The 22174-nt window shown below is 44.1% G+C and overlaps 1 protein-coding gene across 1 annotated transcript in view; it reads right to left on the reverse strand.

The window, feature by feature from the left end:
- Nucleotides 1-2393: 2393 nt before the first annotated feature.
- The window catches only part of DNAJC5 (DnaJ heat shock protein family (Hsp40) member C5), a 97380-nt gene continuing 77599 nt past the window's right edge, over nucleotides 2394-22174 (reverse strand). Inside the window, exons 3-6 of the mRNA XM_032218141.1 lie at nucleotides 16773-16890; nucleotides 13050-13263; nucleotides 8574-8745; nucleotides 2394-4762 (exon numbers count right to left, since the gene is read on the reverse strand). Coding sequence (XP_032074032.1) covers nucleotides 4659-4762; nucleotides 8574-8745; nucleotides 13050-13263; nucleotides 16773-16879 — 597 coding nt within the window. The 5' untranslated portion in view covers nucleotides 16880-16890 and the 3' untranslated portion in view covers nucleotides 2394-4658. The remainder of the gene's footprint in view (nucleotides 4763-8573; nucleotides 8746-13049; nucleotides 13264-16772; nucleotides 16891-22174) is intronic.

Genomic DNA, 22174 nt, shown 5'->3' on the forward strand with positions numbered 1-22174 from the left:
ACCTCTGCAAAAAATAGGTCAAATAATTTTAAAATCTCCACTGCTCAAGACACAGGCAGCCATCTCTCGGGATTTTAATATTTGGGCTTGATTTAAAGAGAGAGAGAGAAAAAACTATGTACTAACAAGATTTCAGAAACCTGTCTACACCAGGGAAGGGGATCTTTGGCTTCAACTAACTTTAAATTCAATCTAATTAATCTAAAACTTCAAGATTCTGGGATGGAAAACAGCCCTGATTGGACGTCTAAATCTGCTGTTCATTTTATACTGGAGATCAGGGTCCAGAGTAATCGAGATCTGTGTACTTCCTGAATAGAATTAAAACAGTGTTTTCCCAAACTGATCTATGTTAAGATGCGTGGACTTCAACTCCCAGAACACCCCATTGCTGGCTGGGGTATTCTGGGAGTTGAAGTCCACGCATGTTAAAATGGCTAAGGTTGGGACACAATGAGCTAGAGAGGAATCAAAAAAGTTTACAAGAACATGATAAGGTCCTGCAGAAAAGAATGAACATAATGAGAATAAAAAGAATAGAATAACATTTACAATGTAAATTACTAGAATGGTTATGGTACCATCTAAAACATGGTTTTGTGGTTTTTGGCTGTTTTAAAAAGTCTGGATTTCAACTTCCAGAATGCTGGCTGGGGAATTCCAGGAGTTGCAATCTGCCCTTCTTAAAAGTAGCTAGGTTTGAAAAACATTTGTGAAAATCCATCTTTCTGTTCCATCTTAATCCATATTAAATAATAACATCACGGACATTCATGGGAAAAGTCCAGACGGCCACGATCCTACCATCGAAGTCCTGCCGGTGTCAAATGCACAACTTGTGTTCAAACGTGACAAAGAGTTTGATTCCAAGACTGAGGACATAATTTTGACTTCTGTGACACCTCCCACTTGGAACAGAGGTGGCATTTAGCCCTCTTTGGTTCGGGTGAACCAGTAGTGACGGCTGCGGGAGGCTCCGCCCACCCGCCCTGACGTAATGCGCGAGCATTCCCAATCTGGTAAGGAAGGGAATGCCACCGCTGACCAGGAATCCCTTTAAAATTCTACAAATGAAGACCTATGTGCCTGGAGTATTTATGAAAACATCAATTTTATAAGCCAATTAACGAGATAGCAGCAGCTTGTGATTTAGAATTATAAACCACTAGGGCAAAGTATCCTAATGAACAAAACTGACAAAAAATGGAAGTATCATGCCTGAGAATGAGTGGGGTTTTTTTTTTTCTTTTTTGGCTAAATATTACAATTCAACATCCAAATTTTGTTCGGTTAGCCTCAAGTCAAGTGATGTTTTTGCCTTGGAAAAATCAAGAATAAACCAGGAACACAGTGAGATTAACACCGGATTATCAACACATCAGTCATGGTTTATACATTTTGCTCTGACCCCATTGGTTTTTTAATTTTATTTCGGATGGGATGATAAACCGGATGAGGCTTTGACAATCCATATATACGAATTAATTCATAAACGGCATTTATTAATTAGAGTTATTAGGCATTGTTCTCTCGACATGTTTTGGCAAACCGACGGGGGATGGTTCAATTTTTTGTCAGTGAACTCAAAAGTATAACTGAGCTAAGCAGGGCAGTATCCAATTGGTAATTTTGAGAAATGGTTTTTGGGTTTGCACATCATCTTTCAAATTGTTTTAAAAATATATATCAAAATTATATCTAGGTTCAGAAGGGGCAGAGGGAGCCACGGAGAAGCATTTAAAAAGAAGCTGTGAAAATCAAGGGAAGGGGAAATTCATCAACACCAAGGGACCTTGGTGACTTTAAGACCTGTGGACTTCAACTCCCAGAATTCCCCAGCCAGCCATGCTGGCTGGGGAATTCTGGGAGTTGGAAGTCTACAGGTCTTAAAGTCACGAAAGTTGGACACAAAAGTGGAACAACAACTAGACAGACTGACCAACTATTTCAAGTATTATGCGAAATAAAACTTTTGCCTGTTTTTTAAAAAAGGGTGACCATTGTAAAATAGAAAACCTGCGAGAAGATTCCCCGAAAAGCTTCCTAGAGTGAACGTTTTGACTTCGCGACGATGCAACACACGCACAAATATACACACCAGGGAGCATTCAAACGCCTGGCTGCCACCTGCTCTCAGAAATTATAACGGTCCTTTCTGGCGCAGACGCCCAGTAGATGTTACGACAATGTCACAACGAGCCACGACAAAACCTCACAAACCGTGATGCGAAGGCTGTTGTTGCTGGTGACGGGATTTCGTGGGCATCCACGCACGCACACACACACACACGGAAAGAATGCGAAGTGGGAATGAGATGGTGAGACAAAAAAAAGAGGGCGGGGAAGCGATCGAAGCAGCTGGAAAAAACAGGGGAGGTTCTGACTTTTGTTAACACAACCTAGTGTATTGTACCGCAAAGTGACAGAGGAAACGTTGAGATGCCCGCTGCCTGGATGAACACACAATTTCCATTTGTGGTGGATTCTCCCACTCATCACAGAAAAAAAAGCGTTTCAATACAACAAGCCCAATTGGAATTGGGTCCAGAAGAACATCTGCAGAACATTTCTCCAGATCAGGGGGGTGTCTAAACTTGGGCACTTTAAGACCTGTGGACTTCAACTCCCAGAATTCCCCAGCCAGTTGGCTGGGGAATTCTGGGAGTTGAAGTCCACTGGTCTTAAAGCGCCCAAGGTTGAATATCCCTGCTCTACACAGATACAAGGATGAGCAAGTGGGGTTTTTCTTTTTTTAAAAAAATGGCCTTTTAGGCACACAACTCACACAACTCTACCACACACTGCTTCAAATAGGTAAAAGTATACCGCACAACGAAATTTGGACATTGGAGAAGGACCGCTCCTGTTTTTATAAAGGAAGGACTGAGGCAGAGAAGGAAACCAGCCCACCAACCAACCAGATAAATTCAGGCATGGATGCGGGGTTGATCCGGCCACCCCAGGTCCAACTCATTCCCCATTTCCTGCTCAGTTCTAGTCACTTTCAATCTGATTTGTGCTCTGCAGGTTGGAAACGGGGAAAAAAAATGGAAGCCACAGTCATCACTGTCAGAATGGTGACCTGCTAGTTCACTATTCCTTACCCTGGTAGCCCTCCAGATGTTTTGGAATTGCAGCTCCCAAAATTCCCAGCCGTGAACACTGAGAAAGGGAAGGCGGGGGGAGAGGGAGTGACATCACATGCATTAAGTCTGCTGAGGTGCAAAGGATGTGAATTATGTGCTTTCTATCAGCTTCGTGATACTATGGCAGCCACAATATCGCATATCGCTGGCCGGGTGTAGAAACCAAAATGTCATCACCCAAATCGCGAGCAAAGGGGCTCAAATTATATCAATGGATGGATGTCATCGAGTTATGCTTGACATCACTGCCTTACACCCCGAGAACAGGAGGTGAACATCGCTGGCTGGTGAATATTGAGGGCTGCACCCCAAGACCTGCCGGATAATGGCACCGATTTAAGGAATCGTGAGCCGGGATTATTTTAAAATATAAATTAAAAATAAACCTTAAGTATCGTGTGTGTGTGTGTGTGTGTGTGTTTGTATGTATGTATGTATGTTTAAAAATCTAAAAGTTGCTCTTGGATATCGCTAACACTTCATTCCAACTGGGCAGTGAAAACATGCATATGTACCCCAACCCCCCCCCAAGCGGTTTAACTATAAATAGTTTGGGGAAATGCTTATATTTTTAAAAATTAAAACAAGAATAATATGCGTTTTAATTTAAAGAGACGATTCAAGTAATTTCTAGTTTTGTAGTTTAAAAAACCACTACTTTGGCCCTCTCCCCACACAAGGAAACTACAAAGAAAATTTTGCAGAGGGGATCGCCCTCCAGATATAGGGGGATTACAACTTCCTGCACCTAGAAGAGGTTGGACAAGACGCCTGCGAAGCATCCGATGGCTTTGGAAGAAGAAACGGAAACAGCATTTCCAAAAAAAACAGCATTTCCCCCGCCCCTTAAACCCACCACATCCTTCCTTCCTTGCAACATCAGCATTTTTTTTTTCAAAATAAAGTTATTGAGGCAAAACGTCAGGTGGGCAATCGGAAATCTCTGTTGCGCCCCAGTGGAGCAGGAAGGGGATTGGTAGCTCAACTGTATGGAAGTTTTGTGGCTCCACTTGATCAATTTTAAAAGTTCTCTTTGAAAAAAAAAAGGTTTCCATGTTTCTAACTGGTTGGACTGCTCAAAATGCAGAATGTAACCTGTCACACTCGTCATGATAAACTCCTTAGTACATTTACAACACAAAAAACGTTTATAATGTAAACTTGACACATGCTATTTTTCCTTTTGAAAAACAGAACCGGGGGGGAGGAGGACAACGAAAGAGAGAGAGAGGGGGCGGGGGAAGAAGGAGACTAAAGCTAAACAGGTTCAGATTCGGCATGCTACAGTACTCCCATGTCTCATTGAGATACGACACTGAAGGTGACAAAAAAGATGACGAGGGGGTTACAAAATATATTTTTTCTCAGCAGGTTACGAAGCTGCCCAATTGACCGTCGGCGAACGCCTTTCCCTTCCCCATAATCTATTCCTAATGTCCATGATTCTAGTGCTGGATTGGCCATTTAATGATTTACTCTTATCCGTTCGGGTTAAATAAGTGCTTCCTTAACTTAGTTAAATCCATCGGTGTGGTAGCTGGTGTGGGAGTCTGCCGTGAGCTGGGTCGTCTCTGTGGCAGAGGCTGGCTGGATCATGATGGGGACTTCGGTGTTCTCTGAAAAACAGACAGCACCTGTTTGAAAGTTGAACATCAAGAAGGACCTACCAGCATCTGCCAGGGTTCCAGGTAATACACCCATAACAAACAGAACTCCAAAGAAAGCAGAGGCTCCTCAAAGAACAGGTATAGTGGATAGATCATATTGGAACAGACTGGAGAAAACCGACTCTAAGGTTTCCCATGATTTTCACCTATTTCTGTATTTTTCGGAGCATAAAATGCACCTTTTTCCCTCAAAAAAATCTGGGTGCGTCTTATATACTGAATACAGCATTTTTGGCTTCCCGAACCTCCCCCCCCCTTTGCAAAAATGTGCATAGCCTTTAGGAGGCTTCCAGAGTGCTCCTGGGGGCTGGGGAGGGCAAAAATCGATCTCCGGATGCGCTTCAAGGTGCTATTAGTCACTCATAAAGCCCTGCATGGTAGTGGATCTGGATACTTGAGAGACCGCCTCCTGCCAATCACCTCCCTGCGACCAATTAGATCACACAGATTGGGCCTCCTCCGTATTCCATCAGCCAGCCAGTGCCGGCTGGCAACTACAAGGAGGAGGGCCTTCTCAGTAGTTGCCCCGACCCTTTGGAACGAACTCCCCGTGGAGATTCGTACCCTCACCACCGTCCAGGCCTTCCGCACAGCCCTCAAGAACTGGCTAGCCCGTCAGGCCTGGGGACAAGGATAGTTGCCCCTCCCGAATGATGAATGTATGTTGCTTATTACTTTTATTATATGTGTCTATGTTACTGTTTGTACTTCCCCTCCCTGATTTTATGTGAGCCGCCCTGAGTCCCCTCAGGGAAAAGGGCGGCCTACAAATGTTAATAAAATCAAATCAAAAAATCAAAATCAAAAATGAGCGAAAAACAGGCTGTTTTTTGTTCATTTTTGTCCCCCCCAGCCCCCAGGAGCACTTTATAAGCCTCCTAAAGGCTGCATGGCCTTTTTTTTTTTTCTCCAAAAAAAGGGCCCATTTTCACAAAAAAACGGGCCGTTTTTGGGTGGTCTGCAGAGTGCAAAAACTTTTTTTTAAATTTGCCTCTTCAAAATCTTGTGCGTCTCCGAAAAATATGGTAATCAAAAGTAAAAGTTTCCCCCGCTTTCCCAAACAACCAGTACACATGGTCCAATCAAAGTGCTGTCCGGTTGCTTGGAAGCTTCACTCCTCCTCTCTTCAACCACCTTTGGGAATGTCCTTGGTTCTCAGGGGAAACTATTTTGTTTTGGCTAAAAAATCCAACTATCTCTATTCCCCCACCCTCCCTTTCCCTCAGCACCATTGTGGCAACACTGAAGCCTCCAAGGCGGCCTCGGTCAGGCCAGCTAAAGAGGTGACAGAACCTTTCCTGACTGACATATTTTATTAAAAGTTTATTTAAGCCAGTGTTTCCCAAAGTGTGGTACGCGTACCCCAAGGGGTACGGGAAAAGTTTGGTGAGGGTACGCGTTGCACCGGAGTTTGGTGGGGATCACGTGGGAATATCACAACAGGAGAAGATATCTTTAATGTTATGAATACATTTATGCAAGAGAACAAAATTGATTGGAATAGATGTGTTGGAATAAGCACAGATGGAGCAAAAAGTATGGTCGGAATTAATAAAGGACTCGTTGCAAGAATTCAAAATGTTGCTCCAAATGTCATATCCACACATTGTTGCATACACAGAGAGGCTTTGGCAACACGTAAGATGCCCGCTGATCTACAGAAAGTTCAGAAAGCGTGAAAATCATTAACTATATTTTTTATGGAGTTATGAGGGGTACTCAGCGTTTTTTATGAGGGGTACTCAGTGTTACGAAAATTATAGAAGAGGTACACATATGTCAAAAGTTTGGGAAACACTGATTTAAGCATTAGTGGTATATGCAAGGTGTCATCGTTGGTGGAACGGAGTATTTACCAGAAATTCCCGACCTATTGTAAGGAAAGTATTCTGCAGCTACTCAGATGGTACCGGTAGTCCTTGACTTACGACCACAATTTAGCCCAGAAGTTCCACTGATGAGCAAGATAGTTATTGAGTTCTGCCCCATTTTACAACCCTTTTTGATGGTTGTTGTGAACCACTCCTGTTGTTAAGTGAATCTGGCTTCCCATTGACTTTGTTTGTCAGAAGGTCACAAAAGGTGACCACATGACCCCAGGAGATTACGAATATCATAAATATATGCCGGTTGCTATGTGCTGGAGTTCTGATCATGTGACCACAGGGATGCTGCAACAGTTGTAAGTCTGAAAAACGGTCATAAGAGCCTTTTTCCAGTGCTGTTGTAACTTCGAATAGTCGTTAAAAATGGTTGTTAAGTCAAGGACTACCTGTAATGGGTGGTGTAACAGGCTGGTGAGAACAAGTTGCTATGACATTCTATTTTGAACATTCATCCATTTTACAAATTTCACATATTTCATTTTTTTAAAAAAATTGTATCGACTTGAATGCTTTATTTATGAATTTGCTGTTATTTTTATATTAAGTGACTTACTGTCTGATGAATTATAAAGCTTTTAAGCAAGTCAACAGACGTAAAAAAAATGTCGATAATTCATGCCAGTAATTTGCTTAAGTACCTTAGAAAGAAAAGTTTGGGGCTGCGATTTTTGAAAAGAAAAGGAATCTAAAAGTACAAAGGGTAGACGGAGAATCTAAATTTGGAGAGGGGAGCGGGGAGACAGTAAGAAAGGTAATAAGCAAAATCATTATTTGAGAGCTCTCCCTGGAGGCTGTCGCAACACACCTATGGCAATGGGGAGTGAAGGTGTCATCCGAAATAAATTTTGTTTTATTTACACGTTTATATATTTATTTATTATTTTTAGAAATAACTCAAGGTGGCAAACATAGCCAGCATACCTTCTTCCTCCTATTTGCCCCACAACAACAGCCCTGTGAGGTGAATTGGGCTGAGAGAAGGGGGGAGACTGGCCCGAAGTCACCCAGCTGGCTTTCATGCCTAAGGCAGGACTAGAACTCACCACCTCCTAATGATTAGCCCAAAGTCATACAGACGTCTTTCAGGCCTAAGGCAGGACTAGAACTCACAGTCTCCTAACGATTAGCCCAAACTCATCTAGCAGGATTTCATGCCTAGGTTAGACTAGAGAAAACTTCTTGCTGATTGGCCCAAAGTCACCCAATCAGCTGTCATACCCAAGGCAGAACTATAACCAGGGGTGAGCTGCTGGGGGTTTGCACGGGTTCAGGCAACCCTCTAGCTAGGATTCTGCCCAGTTCGGCGAACCCCCAAATACTATTCCTGGCTGGCCACCCCCACCCCATCCCGCCTCTACCAGGAGTCTCCAAGCGGCGCCCATTCATCCTGTCAGGTAAGTGCAGGGCCTGTGCGGAGGCTCAGGGAGTGGCGGGGGGGGAACGGGCCTACCGGAGATTCTGGAAGTCTGGAAACGGGCCAGTTTCCGGCCTCCGGAGCCCAGGAGAAGCAGTTTTCACCCTCCCAGAGGCTCAAGGAAAGCCCCCGGAGCCTCGGGAGAGTGAAAAAAGCCCTCCACATGGTGCAGGAGACCAACTAGGCCACGCCCACCCAGCAGCAGGGTAGCGAACCCGTTGCTGCAATTTTTGAAGCCCACCCCTGACTATAAACTCACTGTCTCCTGATGATTAGCCCAAAGTCACCCAGCTGGCTTTGAAACCTAAGGTGGGACTAGAGCTCTCTATGCTTCTAGCCTGATGCCTTAACCACTACACCAACTCTATTGCACCTTAAGTCACATTGTGTCACCCCTTCCCCCTTTTCTGATGTGTGGATGTGTTCCTGGCGGATGAAAACGAGAGCAGCCCATACTCACCCCTCTCGTCTGATTGTACTTGGGCCTCCAGGTCTTCTGGAGAGACGTAAAATTCCGGTTCATCTCCTTCGGGGGGTTTGGGTTTACACTTTCCACAGCAACAGTTACAGCAACAGCAGAGACAGCAGCAACAGTAGCACCCGGTTATGAGCCCACAGAAGACGAACAGCGCCTGGGTAGGGGAGAAAAGAAACGTAGATTGTCCGTACGGAGCAAGCAAACAAGCTTGCCTCTGGGGAAGACAAGTCACAGAAACAAAGTGACCAGAATTGGGTCTTCTGAAAGGTTGAGTGTTGAGCATTGAACTCTTGAGCATTGGAAAAATCTACTGCTGAGTAGGTGCCTTGAGAGCTGATGACGGCTCATTGGGTGTGGTCTTCCACCTTGACTATACGGACTGATTTATGACAGCTGTTCAGCAACATGTCCTGTGTTTTGAGACACTGATTCAAAGGCATTCAGGTTACCGTATTTTCTGGAGGATAAGACGTACCAGAGTATAAGACACACCAAGATTTTGATGAGGTGAATTAAAAAAAAAAAACGTATTTGCACTCAGCAGGCCTCTCAAATCCTCTGCATGCCTTGTTTTTCACAAAATGCAGAGTTTGAGAGGTCTACAAAATGCTCCTGGGGGCAAAAATGAGCAAAAAATGGCCTGTTTTCTTCACAAAAATGGACCCACTTTTTGCCAAAAACAGGGCAGGCATAGCCTTTAGGAGGCTTGTAGAGTGCTCCTGGGAGCTGGGGAGGGGGGGCAAAAACAAACAAAAAACGGTCCTCTTTTCGCTCATTTTTGCCCTCCCCAGCCCCCAGGAGCACTCTGGAAGCCTCCTAAAGACTATGCATGGCCATTTTTGCGAAGGGGGTGGGGTTCTGGGAGGCCAAAAATGCTGCATTCAGTGTAGAAGGTGTACACAGATTTTCACCCTCTTTTGGGGGGAAAAAAGGTGCATCTTATACTCCAAAAAATACGATAGTTAATCAGCCAATTCTACACAGGGCATCCTTGGAAGGCAACTCAGAAGCAAACATGGTGGATCAGTTTGCAGGTTGGATGTCAAATGCTGGCTGGACAATTCTGGGAGTTGAAGTCAATCACTCTGAGGGGTGTCCAAGATTGGACACCCCTACCAACTGTGTCCATTTGGGACCATTGTGTCCCCCATGTCGTAAGTCTTTCAAGACCGTCATAATTCCAACGTGCCTTTGGGTTTAATGATTGTGTGTGAACCCTCCTATTATATTAACGTCATAAATACATTAACAATATTTATTCTTGTTTTGTTTTGCTTGGTGAACACTGCACTGTGTCGCAATGAATTGTGAGGAATAAAAGCATAGATGCATTTAGAAATATTTCTAAACCTCTCATTAGCCCTCCTGACCAATTTTTCCAGCATTCGGACTGTCATAAGGACAGCCTGGATTATATATTACCAAAATATACCATATTTTTTGGAGTATAAGATGCACCTCCCCCCCCCAAAAGAGAGGGCAAAAATATAGGTACGTCTTATACACTGAATACAGCATTTTTGGCTTCCCAAAACCCCGCCCCCTTCACAAAAATGGATGTGCAAAGGCTTTGGGAGGCCTGCAAAGTGCTCCTGGGGGCCGGGGAGGGCACAAACGAAAGAAAAATAAGCCGTTTTTTGCTTGATTTTGCCATCATCCCCCTCCGTCCCCAGGAGCCCTTTGCAGCCTCTCAAACTCTCTGCATGCCATGTTTTTCACAAAAAAAACGAGGCGTGCAGAGGGTTTGGGAGGCCTGCAGAGTGCAAAATCTTTTTTTTTTAATTTACCTCTTCAAAATCTTAGTGCGTCTTATATTCCAGTGTGTCTTATACTCCGAAGAATACGGTATATCTGATCTAATACATCTAAACTGCATCCATTAGCACAAAACTCTTTCTTTTGTATAGGAGAGTAGCAATGGCTTAAGCATGACCAAGCTCTTTGATGGAGGGAGTTCAAAATGCTTCTCTCGTGGTAGAGAATCCAGGAAAAAGCTGAAAAGTCATAGATAAGTGTGGCTGACTCACCAAAACAGGAAAGCAGAGCCCTCAAACCTACAGGAGGCTTAAAATGTGTGACAGCATATAATATTCTTAAGCTAAAATACCAGCAACCCTTTTTCCCCCCCGTTTACTAGATTTACCATATTTACCATATATTGATGAGTATAACATGCAGCAAGGTTTTGAAGAGGCAAATTTTAAAAAAAGTTTTTGCACTCTGCAAACCTCCCCAAAACGGCCTGTTTTTCGCAAAAACGAGCCCATTTTTTGTCAAAAAAAGGGCATGAACAGCCTTTAGGAGGCTTGTAGAGTGCTCCTGGGGGTGGGGCTGGGACAAAATCGAGCAAAAAACGGCCCATTTTTTGCTCATTTCTGTCCTCCCCAACCCCCAGGAGCTCCCTGAAAGCCTCCTAAAAGCTATGCACGGCTATTTTGGTGAAGGGAGTGGGGTTTCGGGAGGCAAACAATGCTGTATTCAGTGTATAAGATGCACCCAGATTTTCAGCCTCTTTTTTGAGGGAAAAGGGTGCGTCTTATACTCCGAAAAATTAATTAAGATGTGTTTCGAACTGTAAGGAGGCCCCCAAAATCTAGAATTTTCAGGAAATAGAATAGGAAAGATAGTCCCCATCATTATCATTAGGTTTGTGCAAAGCACGTAGGGCAGTAAATATTTTCCAGCATTTGTGATCATTCGCAGCATCCTTGGCATCGTCCCAAGGGACGTTAATATAATCAGAAAGATATGGCTCATGAAAAAATCTTCAAATTAAAATGTGTTGTTGGCCTCAAATGTGCACCTTGCCACGCAAGATGAAAACAAATTCATTTTAGAAAAGCTGATCGTGATTATGATGAATGTTTGAAAAACAGGGCTGCAAATGGCAGACTTAAAAAAAAAAGATGAATTTTTAAAACGCCCGCCCTTGTAAAATCAGGAACGGCAATTCACTGTCCTCTGCTAAAGTGTTCGCTTTTCCTTTCCTAGGCTGAGGGGGGCATCTAGAAAAAAATACGATCTCCTACGACCTTTCTGAACTCCTTAAAAGACAAGGCTGCTTCTTTATGAAATCTTTATGACCCCCAGGAAAATTAACCGGCGCACAAATCATGCGTGATTTAACATTTCTTTAATCATGCTGCAGCTAGCATTTTTACAAGCCTCAGCAGCTATTCAATTTATGGAGGGGGGGGGAGAAGGAACAGGAGAAAGAGGCCAAAGAAACTAGCGTGTGGTAGCTAAGAACCTACTCCTCTTTTAATGACCCCATAATCCCTTGCGGGATGGAGTCTGGGCAACTGAATGCAGCTGCGTGCTTAGTGGCTGGATGCCTTTCTTGTTGCCAATGAGAAGCTTTATTCAGCAGATATATTCTCAGTGTGCCCAGAGAGAGAAATATCAGCCTCTACCTAAGGATTGAACTCACAGCCTCCGGATTATGAGACAAGAGCTCCACCTCTAGGCAGTGGCGGGATTCAGCCAGTTCGTACCTATTCGGGAGAACTGGTTGTTAACTTTCTAAGTCTGTGATGGCAAACCTATGGCACGCGTGCCGGAAGTGGTGCACAGAGACATCTCCCCGGGGACGTGAGCCATCTGAGCTCTTCTGGGTTCTGGTGCGCCAGCCAGCTGGTCTTCACATGTGCGGGAGCACCAGAACTTGGAAGTGCATGCATGCATGCGCCAGCAAAATGATCTTACAGTTTCCAGCACCCACATGCACACCAGCCACCTGCTCTTCCAGTTTCTGGTGCGCATGCGCACATGAAGACTAGCTGGGTGGTGTGCATGCACACACAGGAAACCAGAAGATCTCTTCCAGTTTCCGGTGCATGCATGCATGCATGCATGCAAGACTAGGTGGCACGCATGCCAGAAATCAGAAGATCATCTTCCTGACGGCTGGTCTTCTGTTTCCAGCGCTCCCACGTGCGCACGCCCCCATTTCGGCACTCAGTGCCAAAAAGGTTCACCAACACTGTTCTAAGGAGTTCTGAGAACCGGTTGTTGGAAGAAATCTCATTTTGTTTTTTTCCACACTTTACAGAGCTAATCCTGTAAGGAAGGCAGGAAGGAAACACTCTGGTGTTGTTTCTAGCCTCATCTTTACTGCCCTGCTTACAGAAACTGCCTCTCCCGTTAACCCTTATTACATCGTCACAGCTAAGGCAAAGCGTTGAGTTGGCCAGGCCCACACAGTCACATCATCATCGAACCACACCTACCCAGATGGTCATTGAGGCAGAGAACTGGTTGTTAAATTATTTGAATCCCACCACTGCCTCTAGGCCACCGCATCCGTAATAGCTAGATGGAAGCCAGAATATTTAATCTTTTTTTCCCCCCCAACGTTAGCAAAAGGGCAAATTCAATCCTTGAAACGAATGAGGCAAATTTTGTTTCAAGACCACATTAATTTAATTAATTTCAGGACAGAACCCATTTAATACTCACCTTTGCCCACCAGCTGGATAATACAAAATAAGTGTTCACATTCTCTTCTCCAAACTGTTCTGCTACATACAGCCCCAAAGAACCGTACTTATCATAAATATTCCTTTTTGTGGCATCAGTCAATATTGCGTGTGCGTTGTTAATCTCTTTAAATTTATCAGAGGCTTCTGGATTATCTGGATTCTTATCGGGGTGATATTTCAATGCGAGTTTCCTATGGAAGAAGAAAACAATATTTAGGATGTAAGGGGGGGGGGAAGCTTGATAAAACTTTAAATATAGCTGCTGGAACAACTCCCAGGGGAGTCACTCTTCAAGCAGATGGAATTCAGGGGAAAAAAACGAAGCAACACACAATCATTTATACCCCAAACATGGTGTGTGTGTGTGAGTGACACACAGACTTCACATTCTGATATACTGATATTCACATGCTGAGAATGCTGCTTTGGGAGAGTGTCTGTCTGTTGTAACTTCGAACAGTCACTAAGTGAGGACCACTCCTATTGGCCAAGGCATCCGGCTAGAAACCTGGAGCTTTTTGTGACCCGATTTCAAAGTTACGACTGCTGCAACTCTTTCTTGCAGACATGCAATCACATTTGGGATGCTGGGAACTGGCTCCCTTGATGGCTGCTTGCCACCTCCACTAGAAATATGGCGATTTTTTAAAATTTTTTTGCCAGTTTTGCTGGTGTTTACCCCCAAATTGGGTAAATGGATCTACTTAATGACCAGTGTAAAAAATGCCATCAGATCAGGTCTACTTACATAGTGACCCATTTAATGACCACCATGACTTACCACCATAACTCTAGGCTCAATTATGGCTGTAAGTCGAGGATTAGCTGTACCTGACTCTTCAAGAAAGAGGACATCACAAAGAGCCAAATTGTTTTACTTTTATTCAACTCTGCCTGTGTGGCTTCTTTTAGGAGGCATGAACAGAATATAGAATAACAGAGTTGGAAGGGATCTTGGAGGTCTTCTAGTCCAACCCCTGCCTAGACAGGAAACCATACACCATTTATCCAACATTTTCTCAAAAACTTCCAGTGTTGGAGTATCCACAACTTCTGGAGGCAACTTCTGTTCCAATGATTCATTGTTCTAACTGTCAGGAAATTTCTCCTCAGTTCTAAGTTGCTTCTCTCCTTGATTAGTTTCCACCCATTGCTTCTTGTTCTACCCTCAGGTGCCTTGGAGAATAGCTTGACTCCCTCTTCTTTGTGGCAACCCCTGAGATATTGGAAGACTGCTATCATTTTTCCCCTAGTCCTTCTTTTCATCAAACTGGACATTCCCAGTTCCTGCAGCCGTTCTTCATATGTTTTAGTCTCCAGTCCCCTAATCCTCTCTGTTGCTCTTCTCTGCATTCTTTCTAGAGTCTCCACATCTTTTCTACATCATGGCGACCAAAACTGAATGCAGGATTCCAAGTGTGACCTTACCAAGGCCTTATAAAGTGGTATTAATCCTTCACGTGATCTTGATTCTCTCCCTCTGTTGATGCAGCCTAGAACTTTGTTGGCTTTTTTGACAGCTGCTGCACACGGCTGGCTCCTATTTAAATGGTTGTCCACTAGGACTCCAAGATCCCTCTCACAGTTACTACTACTGAGCAAGGTACCACTTATACTGTCCCTGTGCGTTTCATTTTTCTTGCCTAAATGTAGAACCTTACTTTTTTCACCACTGAATTTCATTTTGTTAGATAGCGCCCAATGTTCAAGTTTGTCAAGATCCTTCTGTATCTTACTTTTTATTGATCATTATTCTTGATCAGCCTCAGTTACAGACAGATTTGGAAACACCTGATGCATTTTTAGGATAAATCCTGAAACTTTATTTTTGCAATTCATTGGCAGGATTTCTAACACCCGCTGATTAGAAGCAGCTAAAGAACAAGGTGACCCAATCCCCCAATTAGATGACTGAAATGAAAAAAAGGTTAAAGTAATTAGGATAATTCCTGGCATGCAAAGAATAACAACACGTCCCAAGTTTTTGGACCTGCTTGATTCTATTTTTAATTCGTGTTTTTGCATGTGGGTTTAAGCTAACGCTAAGAGGGACACTCCAAGTAGATTTGGCATTTTCTTTCTGCTCTATGTGGCAGCATCTTTGAAACTTCAATGCCTTCTTTACCTGAATCATAGTTGTGAACCCACAAAAATATGCCACACTTTGGGGGCACAACTACTCCAAAGCACTTTTCTTCAGCTCTCAAGTGTTCCACACCCCCGTTAAACATAGCAAAAAAAAAATGGTTAAAAAACCCTAACGGTCCCTCAAGTCTTCCCGTTGAGGTTTTTATTTACTTGTAGAGTGCTCCTTGGGGCTGGTAGGGGGTCAAATATGAGCAAAAAATGACCCGTTTTTCACAAAAACAGGATTTTCTTGCAAAAAAAGGGGCATGCAGAGTTTTGGGAGGCTCTTAGAGTGCTCCTGGGGGCTGCCTCCCCCCAAAAAATGAGCAAAAAAGGGGACTTTTTTGCAAAAAAAAAAAGGGGGAATGCAGAGGTTTTGGGAGGCTTGTAATGCTCCTGAGGGTTTGGGGGGCCAAAAACGAGCAAAAACAGCCTTCCCCGGCCCTCAGGAGCACTCTGGAAGTCTCCTAAAGGCTATGCACGTCCATGTTTGAAAAGGGGGTGGCGTTTCGGTAGGCCAAAAAGGTTGTATTCAGTGTATAAGACGCACCCAGATTTTCACCCTCTTTTTTGAGGGAAAAGGGTGCATCTTATACTCCGAATTATTTTTAATTTTCTTGTCAGGGTGATGGACGTGTGTTTATTCCAAGCCTGTTTAAACAGTCACTGATAATGGACCCACTACCTCCGCTGGAGGTTGGTTCCAAGCTTCCATTACTCTTTTCAAGAAGTAACCCTTGCTAACGTTACTTTTGAGCTTACCACCTGCCACTTTGAGGTTATGCTCCTGTGGTCTTAATTTTTGCTTTCTACTGAAATCAAACAAGTTGCTTTATAAAGTGAAAAGCTCGTATTTAACTAAGTGATATTGTCAGTTGCAAAAAAAATAAAAAAAATAAACCACCTTGGAAGATCAGAGTTGATCGAATTTTTGTTGTCTCCCCAACTCAATAAAGTTGTGGGGATTCCAACGGCCACATTTTCTCCGATAGAAATAGCTAGTGAGTGCATTTACTGGTCCATACACCAGCTGATCTCGTAAAGGTAGACCTCATCTTACAATCATCCATTGAATGACTGCCCGAAGTTATAACAGCACTGGGAAAAAGGGACCGGCAACAGTCCTGCTGGTTACGACTATCACAGCATCCCCACAATCATAGGATCAAAATCCAGTTGCTTGGCAACCAGCATGTGGTTGCAGCATCCCAGAACCCTGTGATGGTCATTTGCAAGCTTCTCAGTCAGCTTCCAACAAGCAAAGTCAAGGGGAGAAGCCAGATTCACTTAACGGATCGTGCGATTTAACTGCAGCCATTCACTTAATCACCACCTTACTCCCCAAAAGAAATTCTGGTCCCAGACATAGTTCTTAAGTTGGGGACTACCTGTTTCAGGTTCTAGAAATTCGGAGACCCCCCAAATCGCAAGCTGAGCTGGTTGTATCAACAAAGGTCCGTATGCCACCTACTTATGCGCCACCTGGAGATGTTTCAAACTCAAGACGGCCTGCAAATGTTTAAAATGCATCTGAAATCCATACTATCTTCAGGATGAGGTTCCACCTCCTTACCTGTATGATTTCTTAATATCATCTGAGGTGGCATTCTTGTCCAGTCCTAAAACATGATATAGTGATTCTCCGGATGTGGATAACGAACGTTGCCTCTGATCTCCCATCCTGAGCTACCCTGTTGGGAAGAAAAGTGTTCAAAACATGACGTGACATTGTCTGTGGAGTGTCTCAATCATCCTAGTCATATTTGTCCCAAAGATGCTTTTTTCCAAAAGGCCCGCCAGCTGTTGTGGATTGCCAGAGGCCAGTGGAGCTGGCGGAAGACTCGTACAGTGAGGATGCTTTCGGAGTCAGACACCAGTGAGGCAGATGAAGAGCTGGAGTTTGTTCCCAGTGTGCGCATGCGCAGAGCTGCCAGGAGAAGGGAACAGCTAAGGAACAAGGGCCAACTTGGGCGTAAAGGCACAGGTGGATGGTTGATGGTCCCTCCCATAGGGAATAAAGAGGAGCGGAAGGGGAATTTGCAGGAGACAATTAGTTCAATTCTTTAGGATGAAGATCTGTTCCTGACTTCTTGCCAAGTACCATATTTTTCAGACTATAAGACGCACCAAGATGTCGAAGGGGTAAGTAAGTAAGTTTTTTGTGCTCCCCGGCCCCCAGGAGCACTCTGCAAGCTTCAGCAGGGCTGGGGGAAGGCAAAAACGCCCTCGTTTTTGCAAAAAATGGGCCAATTTGCGCAAAAACAGGGGGATTTTTGCCTTCCCCCAGCCCTGCTGAAGCTGCAGAGTGCTTCTGAGGGTTGGAGGAAGGAAAAAACACCTGGGTTTTTTTGCAAAAAATGGCCCATTGTTTTGCAAAAATGGGATGCAGGAGCGGGGCTTCGGGAGGCCAAAAATGGCTGTATTTGGTGTATAAGACACACCAACATTTCCATGCTCTTTTAGGGGGGGGGAAAGGTGCATCTTATACTCTGAAAAATATGGTAATTGCTGCTACAGCGTGGAGTTTGGAAGATATCAGCTGGCAGCTCTCCAAGCCTGATAAAGGTCTGTCGTTGTGAAATCTCTTGAAAGACTGTCGGCCGGGACTTTGCTGGAGAGGAATTCCCTTTCACCTAAATAAAAAGGGTTTTATCGGGATGAGGAGTCTGCTTCGTGATCTTGGGAAGCCTGGATCAGAACACAACCAGACTTTCTTGGTTTATTCTTTGAAGACGTTTTGCTCCTTCTCCAGTTCTGGTGGGGAATGGAAGGGTTTCTATTCCTCAGCAGTCAATCTGGTTGTTAGCACTCTGAAGGTCAAATCATGACCTCTCTGGAGGTTGGTTATTAGCTCTCTCTTGGGAAGACAGCAGAATCCACATTCTGGATAGAGAGGACCCATTGAAAATGGGGTCAAAGAGGCCATTTATATTAAAATTGAACAGGCCTTGTCAACATGACACCACCTAACTCCCATCTACAGCAGTCCTCTCAGCAGTCCCCAAAAAGCTTCCTTACCAGTGATGGGTTCCTACCAGTTTGGCTGAAGCGATAGTAGTGTGGTGGCCTAGGTTGCTGGAACTGCAGCGACTCAGGCCTGCCGCACCACTGAACTGGTTCTCCGGGTGGCGCCACTGGCACCGCCATCTTGTTTTTCGCTTCTGCCCATGCACAAAACAATTTTTATTGCACCGTTCATGGGTGCACGCGCACACAACACACACACAAGCAAACTGGCAGTAGTGCCTGCCAGAACCCACCCCTGTTCCTTAGCAATAGCAATAGCAGTTAGACTTATATACCACTTCATAGGGCTTTCAGCTCTCTCTAAGCGGTTTACAGAGTCAGCATATTGCCCCCAACAACAATCCGGGTCCTCATTTTACCCACCTCGGAAGGATGGAAGGCTGAGTCAACCCTGAGCCGGTGAGATTTGAACAGCCGAACTGCAGTCAGCTGAAGTAGCCTGCAGTGCTGCATTTAACCACTGCGCCACCTCGGCTCCTTACCCATTTGCACTCTGATCCAGGTGACCCCGAGAGTACAGATAAACTCCCAATGGTCTCAGTGATTCTCAGAGAGCCAAAAGACCAACCTTCAGAACGCTAATAAACAGGTGACTGCACGGAATATAAATATAAATGGACACCTAACATCATCATTAAAAAAGCACAACAAAGATTGTTCTTTCTGCGCCAATTCAGGAAGCTCAAATTGCTCAAAGAGCTGCTGATTCAGTTCTACAGAGGAATGATTGGGTCTCTCACCTGCACCTCCATAACTGTCTGGTTTGGCTCTGCAACCTAATGAGACAGACACAGACTTCAGAGGAGAATCAGAACGGCAGAAAAAATAATGGCTACCAACCTGCCTTCCATTGAGGACCTGATTTGATTGCTCATTTGTATCGTCTTTTATTAAAGATTCAGATTCTTGATGAATGTATCTTGTCTTTTTATATACACTCAGAGCATATACACCAAAGACAAATTCCTTGTGTGTCCAATCACACTTGGCCAATAAAGAATTCTATTCTATTCTAAATCCTTCCATGCCCCACCATTCAGCCAGAACTGAAGAAGCCTCTTGGATGAGAAGTGAAATGTTTTTAAAAAAAAAAAAAATAAATAAAACAAAAGAAGAAAGTCCAGTTCTTTTTTGAAAAGCCCTTCTGGAACATGACATAAAACTGGTTTCCCATCTCCATAAAACTAGCATTCTGCAATATGCAGTGGTGAGTTGGATTAAGAAGGCCAGACCTCTCAACCCACTGCAGCCATAAAGTTCATTTGAAGGACACTCCAGGATATTCTGCCCGCCCAACCAACCTTATCAGGAGAGGAACAGGATTCAATCCTATGTATTTTGATTACAGTACCATGAAGGAAGGACATTATCAGGCTTTGAAATTTGCTTTTGCTGTTTCAGCCATTTTCGACTCTCGGGTTGCCAACAACCCGAGGCGGAAAGGAATGTATGCTCCAGGCAATGAGACAACCAGCCATGGAAACCAAGGACACTTCAACAGGTGTTTGTCAGAGCCAAAAAGATTTTCCCACAGCAATATTAAGAAACACAACTGGACGATGTGATCTGGCCTAAAAGGGGGAGGGAGAATCCATACTTTAACTATATGGGTTTGTGCGGGAAATAACTAGGTATGGTTTTGCTTTCATATGTGCCGAAATGATGTACTCAATAAAGCTTTGCATAAGATCCTTTTTCCACAGAAAAAAAAAGATGTTTTAATGATGAACATTATTTCTGTGACCTTGATAAAATGTCTTACAACCTTGACTTACAACCATTCATTTAGTACGTGGCACGACAAAACCGCGCTCGACTAAAGTGCGCCCGATTAAACCGCATTGCTGACGTCATCAACAGGGCGACAACAGCGAGCGCGGAGAAAGAAGGGCGCTTTAAATAGCGCTTTGAAAGCAAGCCGATTCAACTTAAGGTAAGGGTTAGGTTTAGGGTTAGGTTTAGGGTTAGGTTTAGGGTTAGGTTTAGGGTTAGGATTAGGTTTAGCGTTAGGTTAAGGGTTAGGTTTAGGGTTAGGTTTAGGATTAGGTTTAGGGGGGTTAGGTTTAGGGGTTAATTTTAGGTTTAGCGTTTACAGCGTGCTTTTTTCTCCGCGCTGTTGTCGTGCTGTGATGACGTCAGCTACGCGGTTTCGTCGAGCGCCCTTTAGTCGAACGCGGTTTTGTGGTGGAACCCATTTAGTAACCATTGGAAGTTGCAACAGCATTGGAAAAAAGTGACTTACGGCTGTTTTTCACACTTACAACCGCTGTAGCATCACATGATCCAGGGTCACATGATCAAAATTCATATGCTTGGCAGTTGGCATATGCATTTCTGATAATTGCAGGGTCCTGGGATCACGTGATTCCCCTTTTGTGACCTTCTGATGAGCAAACTCAACGGGGAAACCAGATTTCCCAAACAACCATGTTAGTGACTTAACAACTGCAGTGATTCACTTAACAACTGTGGCAAGAAAGGTCGCAAAAGGGGGCAAAACAACCACGGTCTCGCTCAGCAACAAAAATCCTGGGCTCCACTGTGGTCATAGGTCGAGGACTACCTGAAATCCATGCATTGACTTCTAACCATCAAATCTCTCAAAAAGGTTTCCCAAATGCATGTCAAGAATGAAATTTTGGCAGCTACCTGCCTCTTTGTTTCAACTTGCCATTGGAGTAACGTGGGAGGGAGGTGTTGCTTTAGAATGGGTTAGATGGAGAAACGAAAGCTCCATGATTCAGCTGAAGACCAAGAGAGCCTGAAAGCTTTTCAAGGACATTGTAGCAGGTGTGGAGTTGAAGCAGACGGTTCCCATAACCCAGTTTGAAACATGGACTACGTAAGAGGCTGGGGGGGGGTGGTTGGCTGGGGAAAGTATTGTTTAATTCTATGAACTGGTGTTTGGGAAACTCAAGAGTTAGTTTTCCTTCGACGTTGCCATGCAGTGTATTCAAGAAACAGTAAGATTTTCAGAAATGGAATGAACCTGGAGTTTTATTTGGATTCTCGAGCTGGATGTTGACAACATGTTCCGCTAGTTTGCATCAGCAACATTTATGCCTTTTGAGTTCAAAGCTTTTATAACCCCCAATTTTCAGCCTGAAAGCCTCTTAGGCAGAAAGTAAAAGGTGACAGGGAAAGGAAACCTATGTAAGCAGGGGTGAAATCCTCCCAGTTCGGCCTGGTTTGGCTGAACCGGTAGGGACAATTTTCCATGGTTCTGTGAACCGGTAGTTTTAAAAAAAAGCTTCCGAGGATTGCGTGGCTCAGCTGTCTGTCTGTCATGGTGGCACAGTGGTTAGAATGCAGTATTGCAGGGTAATTCTGCTGACTGCCAGGAGTTCGATCCTGGCCGAGTCAAGGTTGGGTGTGTTTTATATACAGAATACAGCATTTTTTGCCTTCCGAAACCCTGCCTCCTTCACCAAAATGGCCCATTTTTTGCTCAATTTTAACCGCCCCAGTCCCCAGGAGCATTCTATAAACTTCCTAAAGGCTATCCATGCCACCCTTTTTTTGCAAAAAAGGGCCCGTTTTCATGAAAAATGGGCCGTTTTTTGCTCGTTTTTGCCCCCCCCCCCCCCCCAGGAGCACTCTGCAAGCCCCCTAAAGGCTATTCATGCCTCTTTTTTGGAATAAAATGCACCCGTTTTCGCAAAAAATGGGCCATTTTGGGGAGGTTTGCAGAGTGCAAAAACTTTTTTTAAAAATTTGCCTCTTCAAAACCTTGGTGCGTCTTATACTCCGGTGTGTCTTATACTCTGAAAAATAATCTATCTATCTATCTATCTATCTATCTATCTATCTATCTATCTATCTATCTATCTATCTATCTATCTATCTATCTATCTATCTATCATCTATCTATCTATCACATCCATCCATCCATCCATCCATCCATCCATCCATCCATCCATCCATCCATCCATCCATCCATCTATCTAT

This window comes from Thamnophis elegans, chromosome 5, assembly GCF_009769535.1.
Source record: "Thamnophis elegans isolate rThaEle1 chromosome 5, rThaEle1.pri, whole genome shotgun sequence".
NCBI lineage: Eukaryota > Metazoa > Chordata > Lepidosauria > Squamata > Colubridae > Thamnophis > Thamnophis elegans.